Genomic DNA, 20,533 nt, shown 5'->3' with positions numbered 1-20,533 from the left:
AAGTCCCACCCACTGCTTGCAGTTTGTGGCCACAAAGCTGTATTTACAGGAGGAAATGAATGTCTGTGGCAAGGGTCTGAGACCCAGCAAACCAAAGTAGTGACCACAAGCGAACAACCGAACTGACAGACGTTAAACATCAACAGTCTTTGTGAGAGACAGTGAGTGTGTTTGTGGATCAATGTGGAAAGATGAATATAGCTGGGAGGTATCAGTCATGTTGTTTGAGCTGCTGTATATTTGTTCTCAGATTTTTCAAAGCATCGCCCACTCATGACTCTGGAAACAGCATAGCTCCTCTTTATGCAATGTTTCTCACAGAGAAGTCAGTAAGTGGAACTTAATTATCCCCTTTTATGTTTTCCATGTGGTTCTAAATCTGCAGAGTGCAAAAAAAACAAAAAATGAAAACACAGATGCAGAGCAGGATATAACCTTCCATGTAAGGCATAGTGTGAAAGTATGTAGGAAAAGAAACAAAAAAGAAAGAAAATAATAACCAAAATGTCAGTATTAAATAGTTTTTGCTGTAGGAATTGCAGCAATATTCTTATCTCCTAAACCTTTTCAGGTTTTGTCATATTGAAACCACAAACAATGTATTTTTGAGGGAATCCTATGTGATAGAGCAACACAAAGTAACTCACAAAAGTTAATTTTTCAATTCAATCAAGAAGTTTGTATGATAGGTCAGGCATCTCTCCAAAGATAAAACAAAGCACGAGGAGTGTTGATTATAGTCCAGATATGTTAACATTACTTTCAGTAAGAATAGATATCCACCCAGGTGTCCATCCATTATCTAAGATTGGATGGACGCAGGCAAAAGGTGGGGTCAGAATAAACAAGTTGGTGAAATTATCTGCAATTACCATTAAAGTTTTACGATGTACACATGTTTTCTATTTTTTCTTTAAACATATCAAAACCTGATGTCTTTGTTTCTTATTATTTGGCATTGCTTGGTGTTTTTCTGTACAATCCTAATAACACACATTTCAGTCATGAAGATGGATTCAGGTAATAATCAGCTTGAAATATCGATTTCAAAAAAATTGTTTGTCATCTAAGAAAACATATCTAAGTTGTTTCTATGCATTTGTGATAGGAAAAAAAAGAAAAGTCAGTGAGAGATGCCTTTGTTTCAGTATTGTTGAGGCTGTGAGGGCGCACTTTGTGTATATTCAAACATTTACAAAAGCTAACAGGGGAGCTCTCATCCACTTTCACTGAGTAATAGACAGTTTTCTGAGCCCCCTAGGCTGACAGGAGCATTTGATAGTGTTTTACTAAAGTCATTTGTTGGAAGCAAAGAGTCCTTTTTACAATATGTTTTGAGCTTACACAAGAAATAAACAGTTGGGCCTCAAGCCATGAAAGACTGACTACACAGGCTGGCGTAAAAACTATTAACATCACAGTGAACTGGATGAACCTACTTTCAGTTTTCAACAGGAATAGGAGGAGTTTCAGGAAGGAAACTATGATGTCATGGGGACCTTATAACCCCACGACTAGGACAAATATGCCCTTTTCACAGCATCACTGCATCAGGAAAAAATCTCCTCTTGCACTGGTAATTGGTGAAGGTGACATCAGGGAGAACTGAGTGTGCAAGCCCCCCTTTTCTCACTGGCTTAGAGAAGGCCTCATTCTTGTTCAGGAGCTCAGGATCCATCAATACAGGTTACTGTTTGAGTATCTGGTATCTACTTCCACCAGAAAGAAAAAACTTTGATTCTTGTTTTATTCAAAATTCTGCAGAAATTAGAGGTTCCCCAAAGGTGCTATCAGCAACTCCACACTGGCTGCAAACCCCCCGATGTATAAGAGAAAGCAGCCTGATGTTGTTTGAGAGCTGAGAAATGCAGTTTCACCGAGACTGGCCACCTGCCAGCTAGGTGCCACTGATGCTGCACAAACCAGGGCTAAGAGGATGCCCCAACCTTCCAAGCTGACCTTCCATAGCTGCTGCTAAATGGTCTGCCGGTTTCTTGGACCTGAGCTGAGAAGGAGATTCTGGGAGCAGCTGCTTTTTCCACCAGCCTCTAGGAAACAAACCCTTGACCAAGGGCTACAGCTTGTTCAAGACCAGAGCTGAGGCCACCCACATTCTTAGTAAGCATTGTCTGGGCAGAAACAATAGCTTAGGAAGATCAGCTCACGTTTTTTTAATTATGTATTTTTATGGTATTTTAGTATTATTTGTTGCTTAGAGCTGTCCCAAATGAACAGGCCTCAGAGCAGATTTTTCTTTCTACATAACATAGCCTCAATAATGTTCTAAAATGTCTAATTTTCCTAAAGCTAATGGCAGCTGGACTAAATGTGGCTAAAGTTGCAGCATTCTAAGCGTAGCTTTTCCCTGTTTGTGCAGTCAACCATAGAAAATGGCTAACTAATGTTATTTACAGTACTTTAAGCTGCCATTCTGGTATTTTAAAAGATAAAATTATTAATAACTGTGCTAACTGATGAATAGATTAAGAATCAGTTCTCCAAAGTTTTGTCTTTGCATTATGAAATGGTATTTGAAATACATACTAAGTGTCAGTTGGTGCAAACGTCTCGTAAATGAGCCTGGTTTCTCAACATTTATAATTCGCAGTGAACTATGACATCATTGCATCATTCTATTGATTTCTATTTTACCTATTTTTTGTGTTTTTACTGTTTTGCTAGTTTCATCATTCTTTACCTTTTCCTGTCGTTAGGTAAGTGTTGCTAGCATAACAAGTTTGTTGCTTAAAGCACTTAACTTTAAGGTCGAGTTCTTTTTATAATAAGCTCTTGTATTTTAAAGTTAAGTGTCTCCAGCAAAATAATGACCAGCATTCTCTTGTTGTTAAAAAAAAAATACAGTACTGGATTTATGCCATCAGCTATTATTTTAAAACATAAGCCTTACCAGGAAGGTATTTATGGACAACAACTGACACTGAATTATTTGGCTATTATTTCCCTGATAATCAGGTGCTCCCCCCACTTGGTAATTTTGATCTAAATTACAAGTTTTAATAGTAATTTCCCTAAGCAATTGTTTGTAGTTATTGATGACCAAAACTAGACTCCAATTGCGGCAGAAGATAGATGTTTGTGGGCTACATCCACAAAAATCATTAGGCTTAGAATTATAAGCCTAATGATTCTAACTTCGCTAAAGTTAGAATAATCAGGCTTATGAGATAACAAATTAATGTTCACAAAATTTAAGTTTTAATTGAATACTTATTCCTCTGTGAAATAAAATCCCCTTGGGAAATTCATGTTTAATCATGTGTAATAAAGACATTGTGGAATCATACACAAACAGTTTAATATCTCATAGATGTTGGTGCTGTGTTATGAATTTCTTCCACAGCAGAACAAAACATAAGCCCTTTGAATGGATAAAGAAACCAGTTTAATTTCTCTACACCCATTCTGTCCTGATTTGGTCAGAATTTGTATCACTAATGTCAGAGTCCTACCGTGTGGGAAAACTAAATATTTAGTTTACGTCCGGAAACACAAAATGTATTTGTGTCTTAATTGCAACAAAAATGCTTCTTTCAACTTCTTTGTGTTACTTTGCTATTTTGCTGTTCTTTAAAAATTGTTTACTCACTCATACGTCCACAAAGAATAGCTAAAGATTTCATAAGCCTTGTACGGAGCCTTGTGGAGGAAGCCCATTAAAATGCTGTCTACATCGTTTTAAATTGTGTGATTGTGAGCGTGAGTGGGAATAAAAATAGCAATAGGTATTTTGTTCCATATAACACAGTAGGAGTGTAACAGGTAAACCTTCTATGGATGCAAACTCGACTAAAATCCCACCTGTATAGGATTGCATTTAAAACGTAATCAATTACAAATTTATTGATGAAACTTGACTTAATGTCGTGTTTTGATTGTTGATTCTATGTTGCATTGTGTTTCTGTGTTTGATATGTTGTAAAGCACTTTGAAATGCCTTGCTGCTGAAATGTGCTATACAAATAAAATTTGATTTGATAATGAAGGACAAGGGTTTTATAATATCAGCCCGTAGTCTCTGGTGAATACTGTCTTTTAGAGCTCTATCACTGCTCTCTGTTGAACTTACTCTAAATATTTTTTTAAATATTGAGTGAGCTGGTGCTGCTGTTAACCACTTATGTTGTTTCCATAATTTTAGATAGCATCTTTCAAATTTGATAGCTTTCTATAATGCCGCCCTGAAGATTTTTTTTTCAATGAAGTTCTAATAAATAAATGCAGTCTTCTGCAAAACAGGGTCAGGGGGTATTTTATTTATTTACTGGTGTAATGCAGTTTGGTTGCTAGTTCAATCCCTTCTCTGTCCAACTCTGCTGTTGTGTCCTTGGGCAAGACACTTCACCCACCTTGCCTGCTGGTGGTGGTCAGAGGGCAACGGTGGCACCAGTGCATGGTAGCCTTGCTCCCTGTCAGTGTGCCTCAGGGCAGATGTGGCTACTACCCAGTAGCCTGCCACTATTTGTATTGTTTTCATTTCTGTGGACTATGAAGTCTTGTTAAAAACAATGCTACAGCATCATCCTTTTTACTTATCTGGTAGCACAGCATTTGCTATTTCATGTCCAGGTTAGCCAAGCAGCCAGATAAACTAACTTTTATTGGTCTCCTCATCTGTATTGCATCTCTTAGCTACAATATGCGCCACACAGTGTACAGTTTACAATGTAAATTGTACTAACATTATCCCAATATACAATCAACATGGGGTATGCATATGTGTGTGTGATATACACACACCTTGTTTATGGGTCAGAACTTGATGTTTCACAAAATCAGCTTAATTTCCTAACAGTTTATAATAACATATGTGGCAAGATGACAGACTACAAAAATAACTACAGTACTGCTATGCTGTCTTTAGTTAGGTTTGCGTGCAACTGCTTTAACGAGTGGAGTTTTGATCAGCAGAGGGGCTTGATAACTCTTGACAGACCTCAGCAACTTAGTGGTTTCAAAATGTAACGGCAGGCTAATTTAATTAAGCACATTTGTGGGGTTAGGATGATTCATTTTTAACATATTGGTAATCTGGCATAATTGTGGTATCACGGGGTAGTTTGGCTTGTTGCAGCACTTGTATCTGGCAGTACTTGGCAGAATGTAGATATAAATACACTGTACAATTCAAAGCTTCTTAATTGGATTGACTGCAACCCACTAAAGATGCATTTTTTGTCTTTAGAGTAAAATAAGGAGTTTGGATGTCTTGTGCTGTAAGTTCTCGTGTTTTTAGTGATTTACTTAAAGTGAACACAGCTCATCTGTATAGCTGTAGTGTCTCAAAGGGTGTCCGTGCAAATGAAATAAGCAGGTGGGTGGAAACATAGTCTTGGAACAACAGAGCAGCAATACTCAGACTTTGGGCAAATAGATTTCATGACTGTTTACCCATACCAAGAAACCACCAGTATGTTAACTCCTGTGGTGATCTTAGAGATAAGGCACAAAGAGAAAATTCATTGTTCTCAGATTTACAAGTTCCATTTGGTATGGTTTCTGCTACTTCTTGTGATTCAGATGTTTTCTAAGCTGAATGTACAGAAATGTACAGTTAAAGTGAAAATTCTTCCCCTTTAACTATGGAGGCTTGTAAGCCATGATAATATAACATGACAATTGTATGTTTTGAATATTAATGCTTTTTGTTGGTAACGTGAAGTTTTTGTGTGCTTTCAGGATACAGGCAGGTTCTATTTAAGAAAGACATACAGAAGGAGGAAGACCCAGTTAAATATTGTTGTTGAAAAGGTGTTCCAAGAAAAATATCTATTTTCTCAGTTATCTTGCTGCACTTTATCCCCCATTCCTAGAGTTTTAAACGCCATCTGTTGCTCAGAGGCCAACCATGAAAACAAGCTAAAGTGAAGGTGTTTCAGAGCACTCTAGGTACCCCACGGACATGAGTGTTTACTTTTACTCGTGGAAGTTAAAATGCTTCATCAAAATGTTTTAGTCCACATCATTTGTTTGCATAATGAAAAATAAGAATGTATAATGAGTTGATAAGACTTTGGCAAGATGTACTTTAGATAAAAAAAACAAAACAAAGCAACAACTTTATTTTACAGTTTTTCCAAGTCTGAATCCCCAAGACTTCACAAGTAAAATTGCCCCACAGCTTAAACAGCTCTATTTCCGATTATTAGCTTAATATAACAGCTATTTAGCTCATTGCTTATTAATGGTTGATACTAAAGTTTCTTGTATTCCTTTTTTGTCTTCTGAGCCCACTAGTACTCATTCACCTGCTCTATAGTTGATGTGTACGAGTTGTAGAGAACGAGCTGTTACCATGGCCTAATTGTGTAAGGTCTTCCTCGGTCATTTTAGCTGTATTGCTACTTCTTGGCCCCTGCAGTAAGGATGGACCTGTTGGCAGATGGCCAACGCATAAATAGAGATGCGACTCCAAATCCCAGATGGGAGAAAAGAAAACTCTCGCTCAGCCTTGCCCGAGGCTTTTGGCTGTCACTGAAAGTCAAAGCAGAATGCTGGAAAACGTTCTGCCTGACTACACAGAGCTGCATTAATTCAGTACAACCAGTGTGGATTAATTAGTAACAATTTGATTTTACTATTGATGGTGTTCTTTTACTGCCGTTTACTGGGTTGATGGTCATGTTAAATGTCTAACATCATATTTGTATTTTGTAAAGTGCCATTATTACTTTAGCTTGATGTGTTGTCTTAGATTTAACTGGAAAATGACTCTGTATGGGAAAAAAATCTAATCTTTTGAAAACCCTTTCCTCAAGTATTCATGCAGTGCTGAACAAAAGTTCAGTAGCCACAAAAGAAAGATCAGGAAGGAAATGTATGAATAAAATCTATGTGCAATTTACTTTCTTGAAACCAATCATGCATTGTAATTGGGCAACACAATTCTGTAGAAAACCTTGCGTAATTGATTCAGAATCTAACCCATTCTTTTTGTTTTAATAGATATAAATTGTAATGTAAAGTTTTCTTAAGATGTTTAATTGCTTATTAAATTCTTTGTGGCAGCTTAATTCCACATTTCGCCCTTGAACATTAATGAAATTATAATTTTGTATTTGATGTTAAAGATGTTTTTGAGCCTTGCAGTGAGCTTAGAGGACAAATGAGTCACCAGTTTCTGCAAACATTGCACATTTTGGCCAGAACAATAATGATAAAAAATGTACCAGAATCTTTCATAGAAAAAAAGGTATTATTGTTGCAACAGTTAAACTGAAATACAAAGCCAGATTTTAAAACTTGAATCTCACAAGTGTGTAATTACCATCAACAACCATGTTAGGTGCGATGTCAGTTTGCCAGTCCTCCAACGTTGGTTCATCTTTGCACCTTTGTGACTCTCTTTCACTGCTCTCGCTTGGAATGAACAAGATGCTAAGCTGCTACTCAGTGGTGATGACATGTGCAGTTAAGGTGACATAAGATTATGTGGCAGTAGTACACATTTCAGAGCTTTTCTGCCCACATTCTTCAGTGATGCCTAGATTGTGCCAATGAAATATGTCAGATATTGGATACTTTATCTTGGCTTCAAAGTGTGCACCATAAAGTTAAAGACCTGTTTCCTTTCAAAACAACAGTGGCCCAGTGGTCTTGTGATTACTGATGACTGGTGCCACCGAATATTTTTCTCCTTCCTCTGCATGGAAATATATATCAAAGATTCACATTCATATTACCCAAACTCAGTTTTTCTATTTTTTTTTGTGCAGAAGGTACTGGTCATATTTTTTGCTAAGCTGTTATCTTGTAACTGCCATGAACTCACCATGAATTATCTTGGAGCTTTTCTTGTGGACTTTTTTCAGCTTGTTTCCTTTAAACATCGGTCAAGCAATTAACTTTAAGGAAACTGAGCTTTGATATTTGTGAATGGATTCAGAATTTGATGACTCTACAAATGCATTTTACTTCCCACCCATATTGCTAATGTTGGAAACCTGTGTTTAGTTTCAGTGGCAGTAGTTAAAGCTGTATCTGCACCTGTATAAAGTACTTGCATTCCCTATTTCATTAGTATTTAGAATGAAAAAGTCAAGGAATGATTTGTAGTGGTAATTTTATTAGTTGCACTTTTACTTCTTGGTTTTACTGATTAGTGTTACTCTGCACAAAAACAGAAACTGCAAAACAAAAAAATGGAAAATAAAATACTGTTAAATTTAGTAAACTGACTGCAAAAAAATTCCAAGTTCAAGATTACCACTAAAGTCCACTAAAGAAGGGGTTTTTTTTATTTCTCCTTTGTGTTGAACTTTATAGATTTTTGTTCATGAATATCCTGCACAGAATAGCTTAGTTTGATAGGGTGGAGGTTTTGATATTACCTTTTTGTTTTGCCAAAATGCTCATCTCTGTAGTTGCCACTTTCAACTGTGTTGGTCCAGGAACATTTGCCTTCACATGAGGAAACCTTCCTTACAAGTTAAGAAATCTGCTCTGTTTCTAAGGATAAACCTCTGCTAAAGTATCTGCACAGCTTTGAGATCAATAAAGCCACACTGATTTATTAAGTTGTGAGAGTAAATACTCTCAGTGTTTGTCATTTTGTATTTTTTTATTTCATTTTATTGTCAAACACTATGCCCTCAGCAGATATTAAAGCTGATAAAGCCTCATAGGAGCAGACATCTTCCTGTTTACCTGTCACCTCCTTACACAATTTACCTACATGTCATTTAGGCATTAAATTTAGGGTGTTTTGGTGACGGTAAGGAGCTTTTGGCTTTGGCTTTGTTGTCTGAGATCCTAATTCCCCTCACACACCTGCTACTGAGCCTCCATCTCTGAGCTTAAAATGACACTTAAGGCTTTCCTCTGAATGTCATTGTGCTCCCAAGCTGAGGGCTCTTCACATTCTGCACATCCCAGCTCTGCCGGATCCCCCAGTCTGCATGATGAGTGTTTTGCTCCTCTGATACTCCAGCCTCTCTGCAATGCATCCTAAGATGTCTTTTCAAGGGCTTCTGGAGTGCCACTGTGAATAACTTCTTGCTAGGCTAATCCCACTTCAGAGAACATGTCCTTGCAATACTCCAGTCCTAATCCTACATTCACAACCTCATGCATCCTCACCTCTCTTGAATCATGCAGCATGTGACTCTGTAAAGGTTATATTGTGATTAAAAGAATAACTTTTGGATACGTCACTAGAATCAATGCTCATGCTCAGCCTAGATGACTATGTTGGACCTCACATATATCAGTGTAATAACATAGTTCAGGGATGTGAGGTTACGTGATTCCACCAGAGCCCAGAAACAAATCCTGTCTTATGAGATGATAGCCGCTTCAGTGACACAGGAAATAGCAAGGGAGAACTGACAAGCGTGGGTTGTCAGGGAAGACAGACACTTCCTTGTTGTTTCTTCTATATTTGACTCAACCTGTTGAGAGAGGGCATGTGTCGACCTCATATTGTGAGGACTAGACACTTTTCACTGCTCTAGGACCTGTCAGACAAAACATCTGAGGCTGGTTGACTAGAAGATGCACTTTTGAGAACAAGTCAACACCTCTGAGTTCAGTAGCTTTACAGATCTTTTCAGCATAAAGTTATATTCATCTAAGACAAGGTGTGCTGACAATACTGGATGTTCAAGGCTTATAAATTGCAGACTAAACCCACCATGAGCTTCCAGTTATAACATTTAAACTAAGGAGCAATGCATTCAAGATACTGTGATTAAATACAGTGGGAAACACATTTTTATTATCTGTAAAAACAAAACTGTTTTCTTTGCACACACTGATGTGTTTTTGTTTATCAGTGTTTAAAACTAAGTGTGAAGAATGAGGAATGTCAACAATATAAGCAGAAATACTCAGGCCAGACCAAACACTTCTACAATGACACAGTAATCTCTCTGTCTATTTTATTTCAGTACTCCTTACGGCATTGTTTTTTGAGCAAATAAGCAATATTGTCTGTTCTTTATTGCATTGATAGTTTACAGTACATGGTACCTTGCAAAATTGTTCATAACCCTTAAATCTTTTTCACTGTTGTGACAACCACAAACTGTAAGGTATTCTATCAGTATTTCTTGTTGTTTTACAAATGAAGATCTAAAAAAGAGTGTCATACATTTGTTTTAATCCCCTGTGTGCTGATATTCAAAACTAAAATCAAACTTGATCTGCCTGAGAAAGTTATTTATTCATTTCATAGACTTTCACTGTATGCAATTTAGTATGTCTGTCTTTTAACCTCTGAGGCCTAAAGTGAACAAACAGCATTACGACGACCAGTGGACAAACCAGACAGATCATGAATAAAATTTTGGAGAAATATAAAGGAGGGTTCTAAAACAATATTTCAAGATTTGAGCATCTGATGTAGCACTGGTGAACTCGACATCTAAAAATGTAAAGTGTAAGGGACAGCTGGATAACGGCGAAAACACAGCCATCCATTTTTAGAGTGACAGACTGGGCAAGCAGAGGATTAATCACACAAGTGGCCAGGGAGCCCACGGCAACTCTGGAAAAGTTTAAAAAAAAAAACTACAGTTCAGATTGAAAATTGGTTGACAGGACAACTGTTAGACATACCACCAATATGGCATTTATGGAAGAGTGGCAAAAAAAAAGTAAGTATTATTTATTTAAAAACAGATGATTACTTCCAATAATGTATAGCGGTTGGGATTAATTACGCAATAGGCATAAAAACCTTGCTGCCTATCTATCGATACCTAATGACATAGGGTTGAATCAGAACGATCAAAAGACAAATAAATCAGTCTGCTTTTTAATGGAGAAAGAAAAAAAAATAAACTCCCCTGGAGATAATTATGCATCAGTACATGAAATATGTCAATATAAGTTTCTGTAATTCTCTGACTTATACTCTGTACTATTTCTAAACTGTATGGCTGTTTTGCCAAAGAATAAAAAGGTCTTTATTGAGCTTTACCCGGCCTCTGAGTGTAATTTAATGAATGAAGTGGCTGCGATGTAGAAGCAATACTGCAGGGACGCTACCTTTCATTTAGCTAATTAAGTTTGGGGGCTTTATGAGTGTGAGAGGATTACAAGCTATTAGCTGGTATTTATTTCAAACACTTGTGTGATTTATGGTATTGTTTGGGGCTGTTTAGACTTTCCAAAGCAATTACATGAATCTGCATATATTCCAATTAAAACAGATCTAAATAAAACCCAGCTTTGAAAATTACAATTGCTTTGTCTTTGACTGTCAGTCGACACAGCGGATGGAGATGGATGGAGATTGTCCTTACTGCATTTTAGAGTAACCTTCAACCACCCCCACTTCCCACCATTAAACACAATACCTTTACAGGTGAATGAAGTGGAAATCTAATTTGTTGGTCTTTGTGTTTGTGTGCCAGTGGCAGGTGCAGGAGCTGAGGAGGTTAGCACACCGGTGACCCCCTCCCTTTGCAACCCTTTTTCCTGCTGCTCCCTGGACACAACACAGTCAATTTAGCTCTCACTGCAAAAGATACTTCTTGACAAACGGCACAATTCATTGCTTTCATTATTGCTCAATTGAGACATTTGAGGTGCAGCAGAGGAGTAAATCCAGGTAACAGGCCAATACAGAGAATTGATGAGAGCCTTACCATGAAGCACTGAAATGCTTGTTTTATTCTTTGAAACCTTTATGTTTAACATGCCATTGTTAGACATATGGGGTTATTTAAGAGAGTGATAAAACAAGATCTTTTATGTTTCTATCAATATTTTTATTGTTTGAAGTTTGTTCATCATTGAACCAGACGTTTTAGTTCTGTCTCAGAATTGTGTATCTGTCTAATATGTCATTGGTTTAAGGAAATATTCTGCCTTAGGAAAATAACTCTACAGCATCAGCCTTCTTCATATTACCACTGTAGCATACGTAATTTGATCACCAGCTAAGCCAGGCAGCCATGGAGTTTTGGGGAAATTCTGCTGCAGGAGTCCCACAGCTGTCACACTGCATGAGTACCACACATTTGCCCTGTTATGCCATTTACACAACTGTGACTAAATATTGAAGCAATGTGCTAATATCAACATTACATGTAATACTGTGCAATAGTTGAAAGTAACAGTGAAGCTGACCTCCAGTAAGTTTTCTTGAACTTGGTTAATGATTATCAGAACATTTGGGAGCATGTATAGAGCATTGATATTTATTTCCAGATGGTCACTTGATTTGTTTTAGTATGAAAAAACATTGTAAGAGTGACATAATGACATTAGCAACCTAACATCATAGTTTAAAACTTTAAGCTCCTTCTCCTTAATCTCAGTACTCATGCACTATTCAACAGCAACATGCTTCAAAGACAAGATTTAATATTTCACATACCTTCTTCATTTAAACCTATGTACCATGCAGTTTTCAATGTGGCACCATTCAAAGGAAGACATGAGTGTAACATTAGTTTTAGATTACTTTCTTTGACCAATTTGTGATTATCTGACTTTATCTCTACCACAATATAATTATATTACCCTTGGAATGCATATTTTTAAATTAGAATTGATATGAATGGTTGGATTTTTATCATGAATTTGACACTTCAAATTAATTTGGACTGGTTTCAATTCTACATACATTGGTATTAATTGAACATAGTTGTCTTGGAGGGCAGAACTATTAAAAAAACAAAACTTTTAATTTAACTGATAGCAAACAGAAATACAAGGCACTGCAAAGCTGATAAACCTTGTGGATGTTAATTAAATTTGATAATGTCATAAAACCAACAAAACCCTTTTTTTACTGTCACTACTATTAGGGGATGTTTAAAGGAATCCACTCTATTTAACTGCCATGGTTTTTTACTGTTTAGTGTGTCCATCCATTGTAGAAAATCTTTAGGAGAGCCATGTTGTTAAATTGTTACAACAACTGTCGATAAACTGAACCTCTTAGTTGCTTGATTTTATGATCTTTAATGCTTTGATTAAAAACACCTACATTTAGAGTAGTAATTGAGTTGCAGAGAACTAATGTTTTAAGGACCTCTCTGGTTTTGTCACATTGATGGTGTTAACAGTAAACTTAGTTTATTTACCCACACTACTAATCTACACAACTGTGTATTTTTCTCTGTTTCATCTTCCTTCTTTACATTGGTTTCCATCTCTCCTCTTCCATGCTTTTAGTCCCATTTCTAATTTGCAGCAGGTTGATTTAACAGCATCAAGTGAAGTAATTCCCTTTCTTTCACTTGATTTAGTGGCAAGTCTCACCTTCCCCATACTGATCTCCTGGGGCTGATGGTTTCTCATGAAAGTGCAACGAGATGAGCTAGCTGTGTTGTCTCTCCTTCAATGGGTTGTGGTGCTCCAGGCTGTTTGAGTGGCCTCTCCATTTGGCTTTCATCCGCATTTGATCCTGGTGGTCTGAGCAAAGAAGAATATGAACTGAAACTTGACAAGCACATTATATAAGAAAGTGGTATTAAGACTAAAATGAAATAAAAGTGGCTTGTGCTGTTATATCAGCGGTCTTTAAAGTGGTTGTATTTTTTGACTTTCTCCAACTTGCACTGAAGAATTCTTGATCAGCCTAGGAAGCGCTTTACAACATTTGTTTATTATAAACCTTAAACTCCTCAGTGCGAAATAACAGATGGCTCTGCAGGCACTCAGTACCAAGAATATGTTTTCCTCAGTGTTATATTAAGTGGCCATAAAATCACATTTTGTTTTTATTGCTCCACCTGGTAATTAGAAGAAAGCAAATATCTCTGTACAAATTATTGTGAGATTGTGACAGAAAGGCATGCTCACGAGAGTTCTACTTAATAACTGTTTTAATTTTTATTATTTTCACCATAACTGCTTAAATAAGGGCTTATTTAGGCCTGGCAGTAAAATAAATGAAACGCTTCAGAAAGGTTTATCTAATGTTTTTCTGGATGCGCTGGAGTTAAGCTAGGAAATAAGTTATTTTTCACAGTTGAACATTATTGCAAGCCTTCATGTCTGTCAGACTGAATCCCTCTTGATCAGCTTCCTTCTAATTTTCCCATATAAATAGTTTGTTATTTAATCTAACGTCAGAGAAAATCAATGGAAGCAACAATGATATTGAAAACAAAATTTTTTAACCAGATTTGTCTACAGCAGGTGTGCTCAACTCCAGACCTTGAGAGCTACTGTCCTGCAACATTTAGATGCATCCTTACTCCAACAGTCTGGGATCAAATGGCTGAATTTCCTCACCAGCAGTCGTTACGAGCCATTCATTTGATTGACGTGTGTTGGAGCAGGGATCCGTCTAAAAGTTGCAGGACTGTTGCTCTGGAGGACTGGACTTGAGCAACCCCGGTCTACAGAATAGTTAAATGAATAAATTATTTAATTACAGCTATAGGTGATGTTAAGATGACCAAACCCTTTTAGTACGTGTTCCAAATGTCACCACAGCATTAAAGAATAAAATGAAAATGAACCCATGATGGTCTGAATTCAGACCATCATGGGTTCCATCTGAATTCAGACCATCATGAACTGTGCAGGATTCAGATTATGACACAAATGTAACCCTAAATCCAGACTCTATCAAACATGATACCAGATAAAAAGATTTTAATTTACTGTTCTTTACTTCATTGCTGTATGTGATGCTTTGAGAAAATGTTGATTAATTTTACGATCTGAGTGAAAATTTTATGTTTGTTTCTGTTATAATGATTCTAATTTAGGAAAGGTGATGAAAACCCAAACTTATAACATTTCCATGTTACATAACGTAAAACAAGAAGACAGTTATGCAAATGTAAGCAAGTAATTTTCTTTGTATAGTGACTTTCACTGATAAAACGACAAAGTGCATAAAATCACAGAATGCATAAGAAAAGAACATTAATTAAAAACTTGTCTGCACAAATATGGGTTAGCTGCATCTTAGCTCACTCTCCTTGTTGACTGTTTCACTGAGTGTTTTGCTGGACAAGTCAACATTTTTCCTCATGCTTCTTCTGGCCATAGCTTACATTTCTGTAAAAACAAAAGATAGTTTTTGCATTCTTCTTAAGTATAAACAAAATTTCAAAGAAATTGATTTGTGTGACTGCTGAACATAGGCACTGGCGTGTTCAGATAATGGATGGATGAATGGATGACTTGAATTGTGTGTGAGCCAAAGTAATATAAGCATTGCTTTTGAATTGATTACTAAAATACATTAAGACTTTGGACCAGGTGTGTTTTTTTTTCTTATAATATCAAATATTTTGATCATTAATGAATAAGAAAGTATTCAGTTCATTTCATTCAGTTTCAAGTATTCAGTTTGGAAACTGGATTTGTAGAACACTACTAGAAAAATATGACCAAATGATATTTGTTGAATATATTTTACTGAAATTGAACTATAAACTCAATTTATTTCACTGCTCTGAAGTACACATTGTTACACCTAGTATAAAGTTCTCAAATTAGGCTGCAAATGCAAACATTTGTTTTGGATTTCATTGTATAAAAGGACTGTTTTTCTGTCTGGAGCTTCTATTTTGCAAGATTGTTCATGTTTTATCTGGCTCTGCAGCTCAGTGGTTCTGGATGAATGCATCAAATAACACAGTTTAGAGATAAGAAAATTAGCTTCTGACATCTGGCATGTCCAGTACAACAAAACCTGAGAAAAAAAGCCTTTTTCTGTGTAAAATGCAGTTTCCTTTTATTACCCAATTGATAATGAAAATGTTGCCATATATAATGGTGTGGAAATTAGAACTTTCTTTAGATAGGTTGGAGGTTGGAAAATGTTTTCGGAAATGGTGAAAAACATTAAAATGCAGACAATAAACAATTTGTTAAGACAAAATGAAAACAACTGAGACTGAAGTAAATCCTATAAATATAACCACAAACTGGGAATGAAATACATTGAGCTTCTTCGTCTCATTTTATAAAAACCTTAAAAAGTATAACTTAAGAATATTCTTAAATACCTTCAACTCCTCTTCAGTCTTTTGTTTTAATGTGATTTTTAGACCACTATCTTTAATAATCTGTCGTATTGTTTATTCATTAAAGCAGCAGACAGATGGTTGTATTTAAAACTGTTGACTTAGACATGATTCTATTCTCTATCTAGCGAGAAGGTATATTTGTTCTAAAATATACATCATTATTTTAAAAACTTCTTCAGCAATTTACTTTTTTAGTGTTGTCTTGGGTTACAAATTAAACACATTAGTTTCTCTGGTCACAGATGGTTATGTTCAAAGATAAGACTGTAAGACATTTCTGAAAAAAAAAAAAAATAAAGAAAGAAAGAAAGACCACTACAAAAGTGCCCAACTGATTTAGGATCTCAGAGAGATGAGATCATTTTTCACTTCCTTAAGCTTTCTAAATCTATGACCTAGTTACATATTCATGAATCCAAACTGCACCTTTGAGTCCCACACTGCTCAAGGTATGTTTTAGAGGATTAAAAGTCTTTTGCAGCCATAGGCAAATTTGGAAATCATTACAGATTTATTCAGAAGTGACTGAAAGTTCACTTCATTCCCATCCCTCCCCATTTAAATCACTGCTGTCATTTCATGCTCTTATCTATGCTGATAACAACACAGTGAAAGTATGTGTAATGGAGTTGGGTTCAAGTTCTGTCACCATGGTTATTTGAATGAGAGTTATTTCACATGGCTATTATTGAGGACAGTTGACCATTGGCACTCTTGATACTTGAATTAAATGAAATTAGTTAGCTTGATGAAGAACATCTGTTAAAGATGCTAAATTCCCTTTTTCATTTCAGTCTTGGTATTTGCAGTCATTGCAGATGTATATGAGATCAGCTGGTGTGAATCAGACATAAACAAAGGCTGCTAGAATTACTTCTTTCTGCATAGAAAAGAGCATAAAACACAGTGTTTTTTTTCTATAAATTCTGGAACAGTTTCATTTTTTTTCTCACAAAACAAACTACATTGCATCAACAACATTAACTTCAAATGCAAAACATTTATGAATAATAGATGGCAAATTCCAGGATCTGCTTTAGATATTGTTGATATAAACTCAGTCTGACAGACCACCCCAAGTTATTCTCGACAGATTTTTATTCTTTAACCAAACTCATTAAAATAAAAAAAACATGTTATCTCCCAAAGTTTTTTTATTATTATTTGATTTGATTTACAAAAGAGAAGTAGCCAGTGTCAGTCTATTGGAAAAAAAAAACTTTAATGATGTGTATCATAATTGTTGCTCTCAAGATTTAAAAATTGTACCTAAAGAAATTGCTTTGTTGACTGATAGATTATTGTGTATAAGGCTGCCAGAGTCAAGGTTGTGTGTTTGTAAACCTGGGAACACCATCCCACCTGTGAAGTATGGAGGTGGCAACATCAAGAATTGGGGCTGTTTTGCCAGAAGGAACTGGTTTATTTCATAAAAGTAGATGGCATCATTAAGGAAGAACATTAAGTGGAAATATAGATGTCTAAAGACATCAGCTAGGAAGTTAAAGCTCAGTATAAAATGGGTCTCTCAAATGGACAGTAAACATACCCATACAGCCAAAGTGGTAACAAAGTGGCTTAAAGACAGCTAAGTAATTTTTTTAGCATGAGCATCACAAAGTTGATCCTACTGAAAATTTGTGGGCAGATCTGAAATGTGTATGCAAGTGAGAGTGACAGCCTTCGAACCTGACTCAGCTACACCAATTCTGACAGAAGAAATGATCCAAATTTCCAGCAAACTATCGTGAAAATCTTGTGGAAGGACACCTAAAACCTTTGACCCAAGTCATACACTTTAAAGGCCAAATACTGTATATGTAAACTTGTGATCTTGAAAACATTAATAAATAAATCTCTTAAATATTTTTTCTCTCTAAATTGTGGCATTTTGCAAATAAAAATAATTTTGGTAAATCTAAATGACCTAAGTTTGTTAAGTTTGATCCGATTTATCTTGAAACAGTGAGAAAAAATTGTGTATTTTTATTCAGCGCATGTAAACTTCTAGTTTCAACTGTATATTTAATTGTTTCTACTTTGATAGGTGAGTAAACTGATATGATGGACTGATTGATATGTTTGTTGTTCTATCACAGTTTTTTTATTATTATTATAAGATGCTCAACAGTAGGTTGAACTTGGGCTCTGCCAACCCTGCTGGTTTCACGGTTCTTGGTTTGAATATCACCAGAAAAGACTAAACTCCCAGATGATTGTGTAAAATAAAGGGCAGCTGCTAGGCCAGCTTGTCAATTTAAGTTTGTATCAGCTGAACTGAGGAAAATAGACAGGACAGAAATTGAAGTGACAAATCCCTGAGATTTCCTTTTGAAGTAGTACACATGGGTGAACAGAACAGATGCAGGTGTTAAAACTTGGATTAAACATGTTGCATTAAAATTCAATCAAGGCGTCATTTGATGATTTAGTTAAAAGATAGCACTGTATTTGTATGAAGGTCTCCACAAATCAAGCAACACTAAGGAAAGTCAGATGGTTCTATGCATTTTATTTTAATCTGCGTCAAGCCCATTATGTCTGATTATCTGTGCTAATAAATTAAAGGAATATTCTTTTGTGTTTCTTGTCTGTCCTCTCTTCTAGATATCAATGAATGTGAAAAGGATCCTTGTAAGAATGGGGGGATTTGCACTGATCAGGTTGCTAACTACTCTTGTGAATGCCCAGGAGAGTACATGGGAAGGAATTGTCAATACAGTAAGTGATGTTTTCTTTTCACTTCTTTAGAATTGCAAGTTTGTTAATGAAATTAGTTTTCTGTCTTTAGCAAAGCCATCTACTGTATATTGCACATCAATTGATGGTGCTTCTACAAGATGCCCATTATTTAATGAAGCTAAGTTCATACATTTCTGCTTACCTTCCTATTAAAGGTGTAGGCTGTGAGACAGAAAAAAATAATTAACTGTGTTCATCTTCACTTTTTTCCCCATTTATTTTTGTACAGGTTTCTCTTCTCATTTTATCCATCGCTGTCATGTAGAGGATTTGTGTGTCTCTATCTAGCAACAACACAAGTGCTGAACACAGCAACCACAGCGGCTCTCACGCAGATTACTTTTTGGCTGCAAAAATATGGATGTGGAGCTTGTGATTTTTGATTTTCTCTTGCACCTAAGACATGTCAAAGAAATTTCATTATATGAACTCAATAGCAGTTTGGGGCGTATTCTGAAACTTTAAATCCTGACATCCTACAAAATGTCATTTTTTCTGAAGTTAAGGTCTCATGAATCAATCTTAAAATGTGGTTAGCAAAAACATGCTGTGTAATTAAAAGCTAAACATTTGGTTTGTGAATGAACTATTTACATGTCAAAATTCTGCTTCTGCAAGTAAACCAAATCAAACCTTTGAGAACTCAGGCAATGTGTTAAAAAAATATATTTGTTTTTCTTTCCCAGACACAGTTTTGTCTGTTCCCACAATCGTGTGCTGCATCACTATCACATAACCAAACAAATACCACATGACCAACCTCCTCCACTCTCCCTCCAGAAACAAATTTCAACTAGATAGAAATAAATTTCAGTATTTATCGGACTGATGCCTCTATGTTACAAAATGAGTAATATTGGTGGATAACAATGTTTATGCTGATATATACATCCATTCCTCTAATGTTTGAGGGAAATTACTACTTTTTGAGCTGACTTTAAAAAAATGAAGGAAGGGAGCAGAAAACCAGTTTTCACCTGAAATGAATCAAAATACTTTGAGAAGCTTGATTGTGTTAATGATTAAAATTACATATGACATTCCACTTAAGTTTACAGTACACAGAGGGATTCAGCATTTTACCCTCAAATTAGAGGTGGAGTGGGATTATTATAGTTTACTTGGGATTTGTGTTTAAACACATTAGATTTGACATAAAACAATGATCAGAAGGTGAAAATGCAGACTCTCAGCTGTAATTAGAAGGGGTTTACACCTTTGGAAGATGAAGTGTACAGGAAGGATATCTCATTAATAAGTATCCCAGAGGGCTAATGTAACTGGGTCTAAAAGTCCTTCATTCTCTTGCTAATATAAATATCAACAACTCTTAATAACCCTGAAGCTAGAAGTCTGTACTGTAAATGTATTCTCTTTGTGCTTCTTTGATTTAAAATTTGGTGCTGCAGGATAGCCAGATTTGTGTTACTCGTCTGTGTTTTCTCTCTGTAATATTCAAATGCTACTTGATGTTGTTAAACAATAATATTAAAAAGGAGTAGCTGTATGTGTTGATAAACTCTCTTTAAATGGTCTTTTCCAAAATTGTTTAAACATCTGTTTTGAGGTCGCTTTTTGACAGAAGCATCAAAAAGCAAAATGAACAATTGCTTTGAGCTCAAAGCAATTGTTCATTTTAAGCTTTGCTTTATGTTGGTGTCAACAACAGTGAAGAGTCAATATAAAATATCATACCAATTTAAAACAAGTACATATTTAACTGCATAGCCATTTTAAAACATATTATACTTTAAAAAAATATTGTCTAATTGCAAGTGTAATCAGTCCAAAATATGTTTTCTTGATAGAATTTTGCTACCAAAGTT

At 35.7% G+C, this 20,533-nt stretch overlaps 1 protein-coding gene across 8 annotated transcripts in view; it reads left to right on the top strand.

Annotated features, from left to right (window-relative positions):
• Positions 1–20,533, top strand: part of edil3a (EGF-like repeats and discoidin I-like domains 3a) — a 133,165-nt gene that overhangs the window by 48,320 nt on the left and 64,312 nt on the right. For all 8 annotated transcript variants that reach the window (XM_028033499.1, XM_028033496.1, XM_028033497.1 and 5 more), the window contains one exon: positions 18,573–18,686. In XM_028033499.1, coding sequence (XP_027889300.1) covers positions 18,573–18,686 — 114 coding nt within the window. The remainder of the gene's footprint in view (positions 1–18,572; positions 18,687–20,533) is intronic.

The sequence above is a fragment of the Xiphophorus couchianus genome, chromosome 12 (genome assembly GCF_001444195.1).
Source record: "Xiphophorus couchianus chromosome 12, X_couchianus-1.0, whole genome shotgun sequence".
NCBI lineage: Eukaryota > Metazoa > Chordata > Actinopteri > Cyprinodontiformes > Poeciliidae > Xiphophorus > Xiphophorus couchianus.
This window is presented reverse-complemented; position numbering and strand designations above follow the sequence as displayed.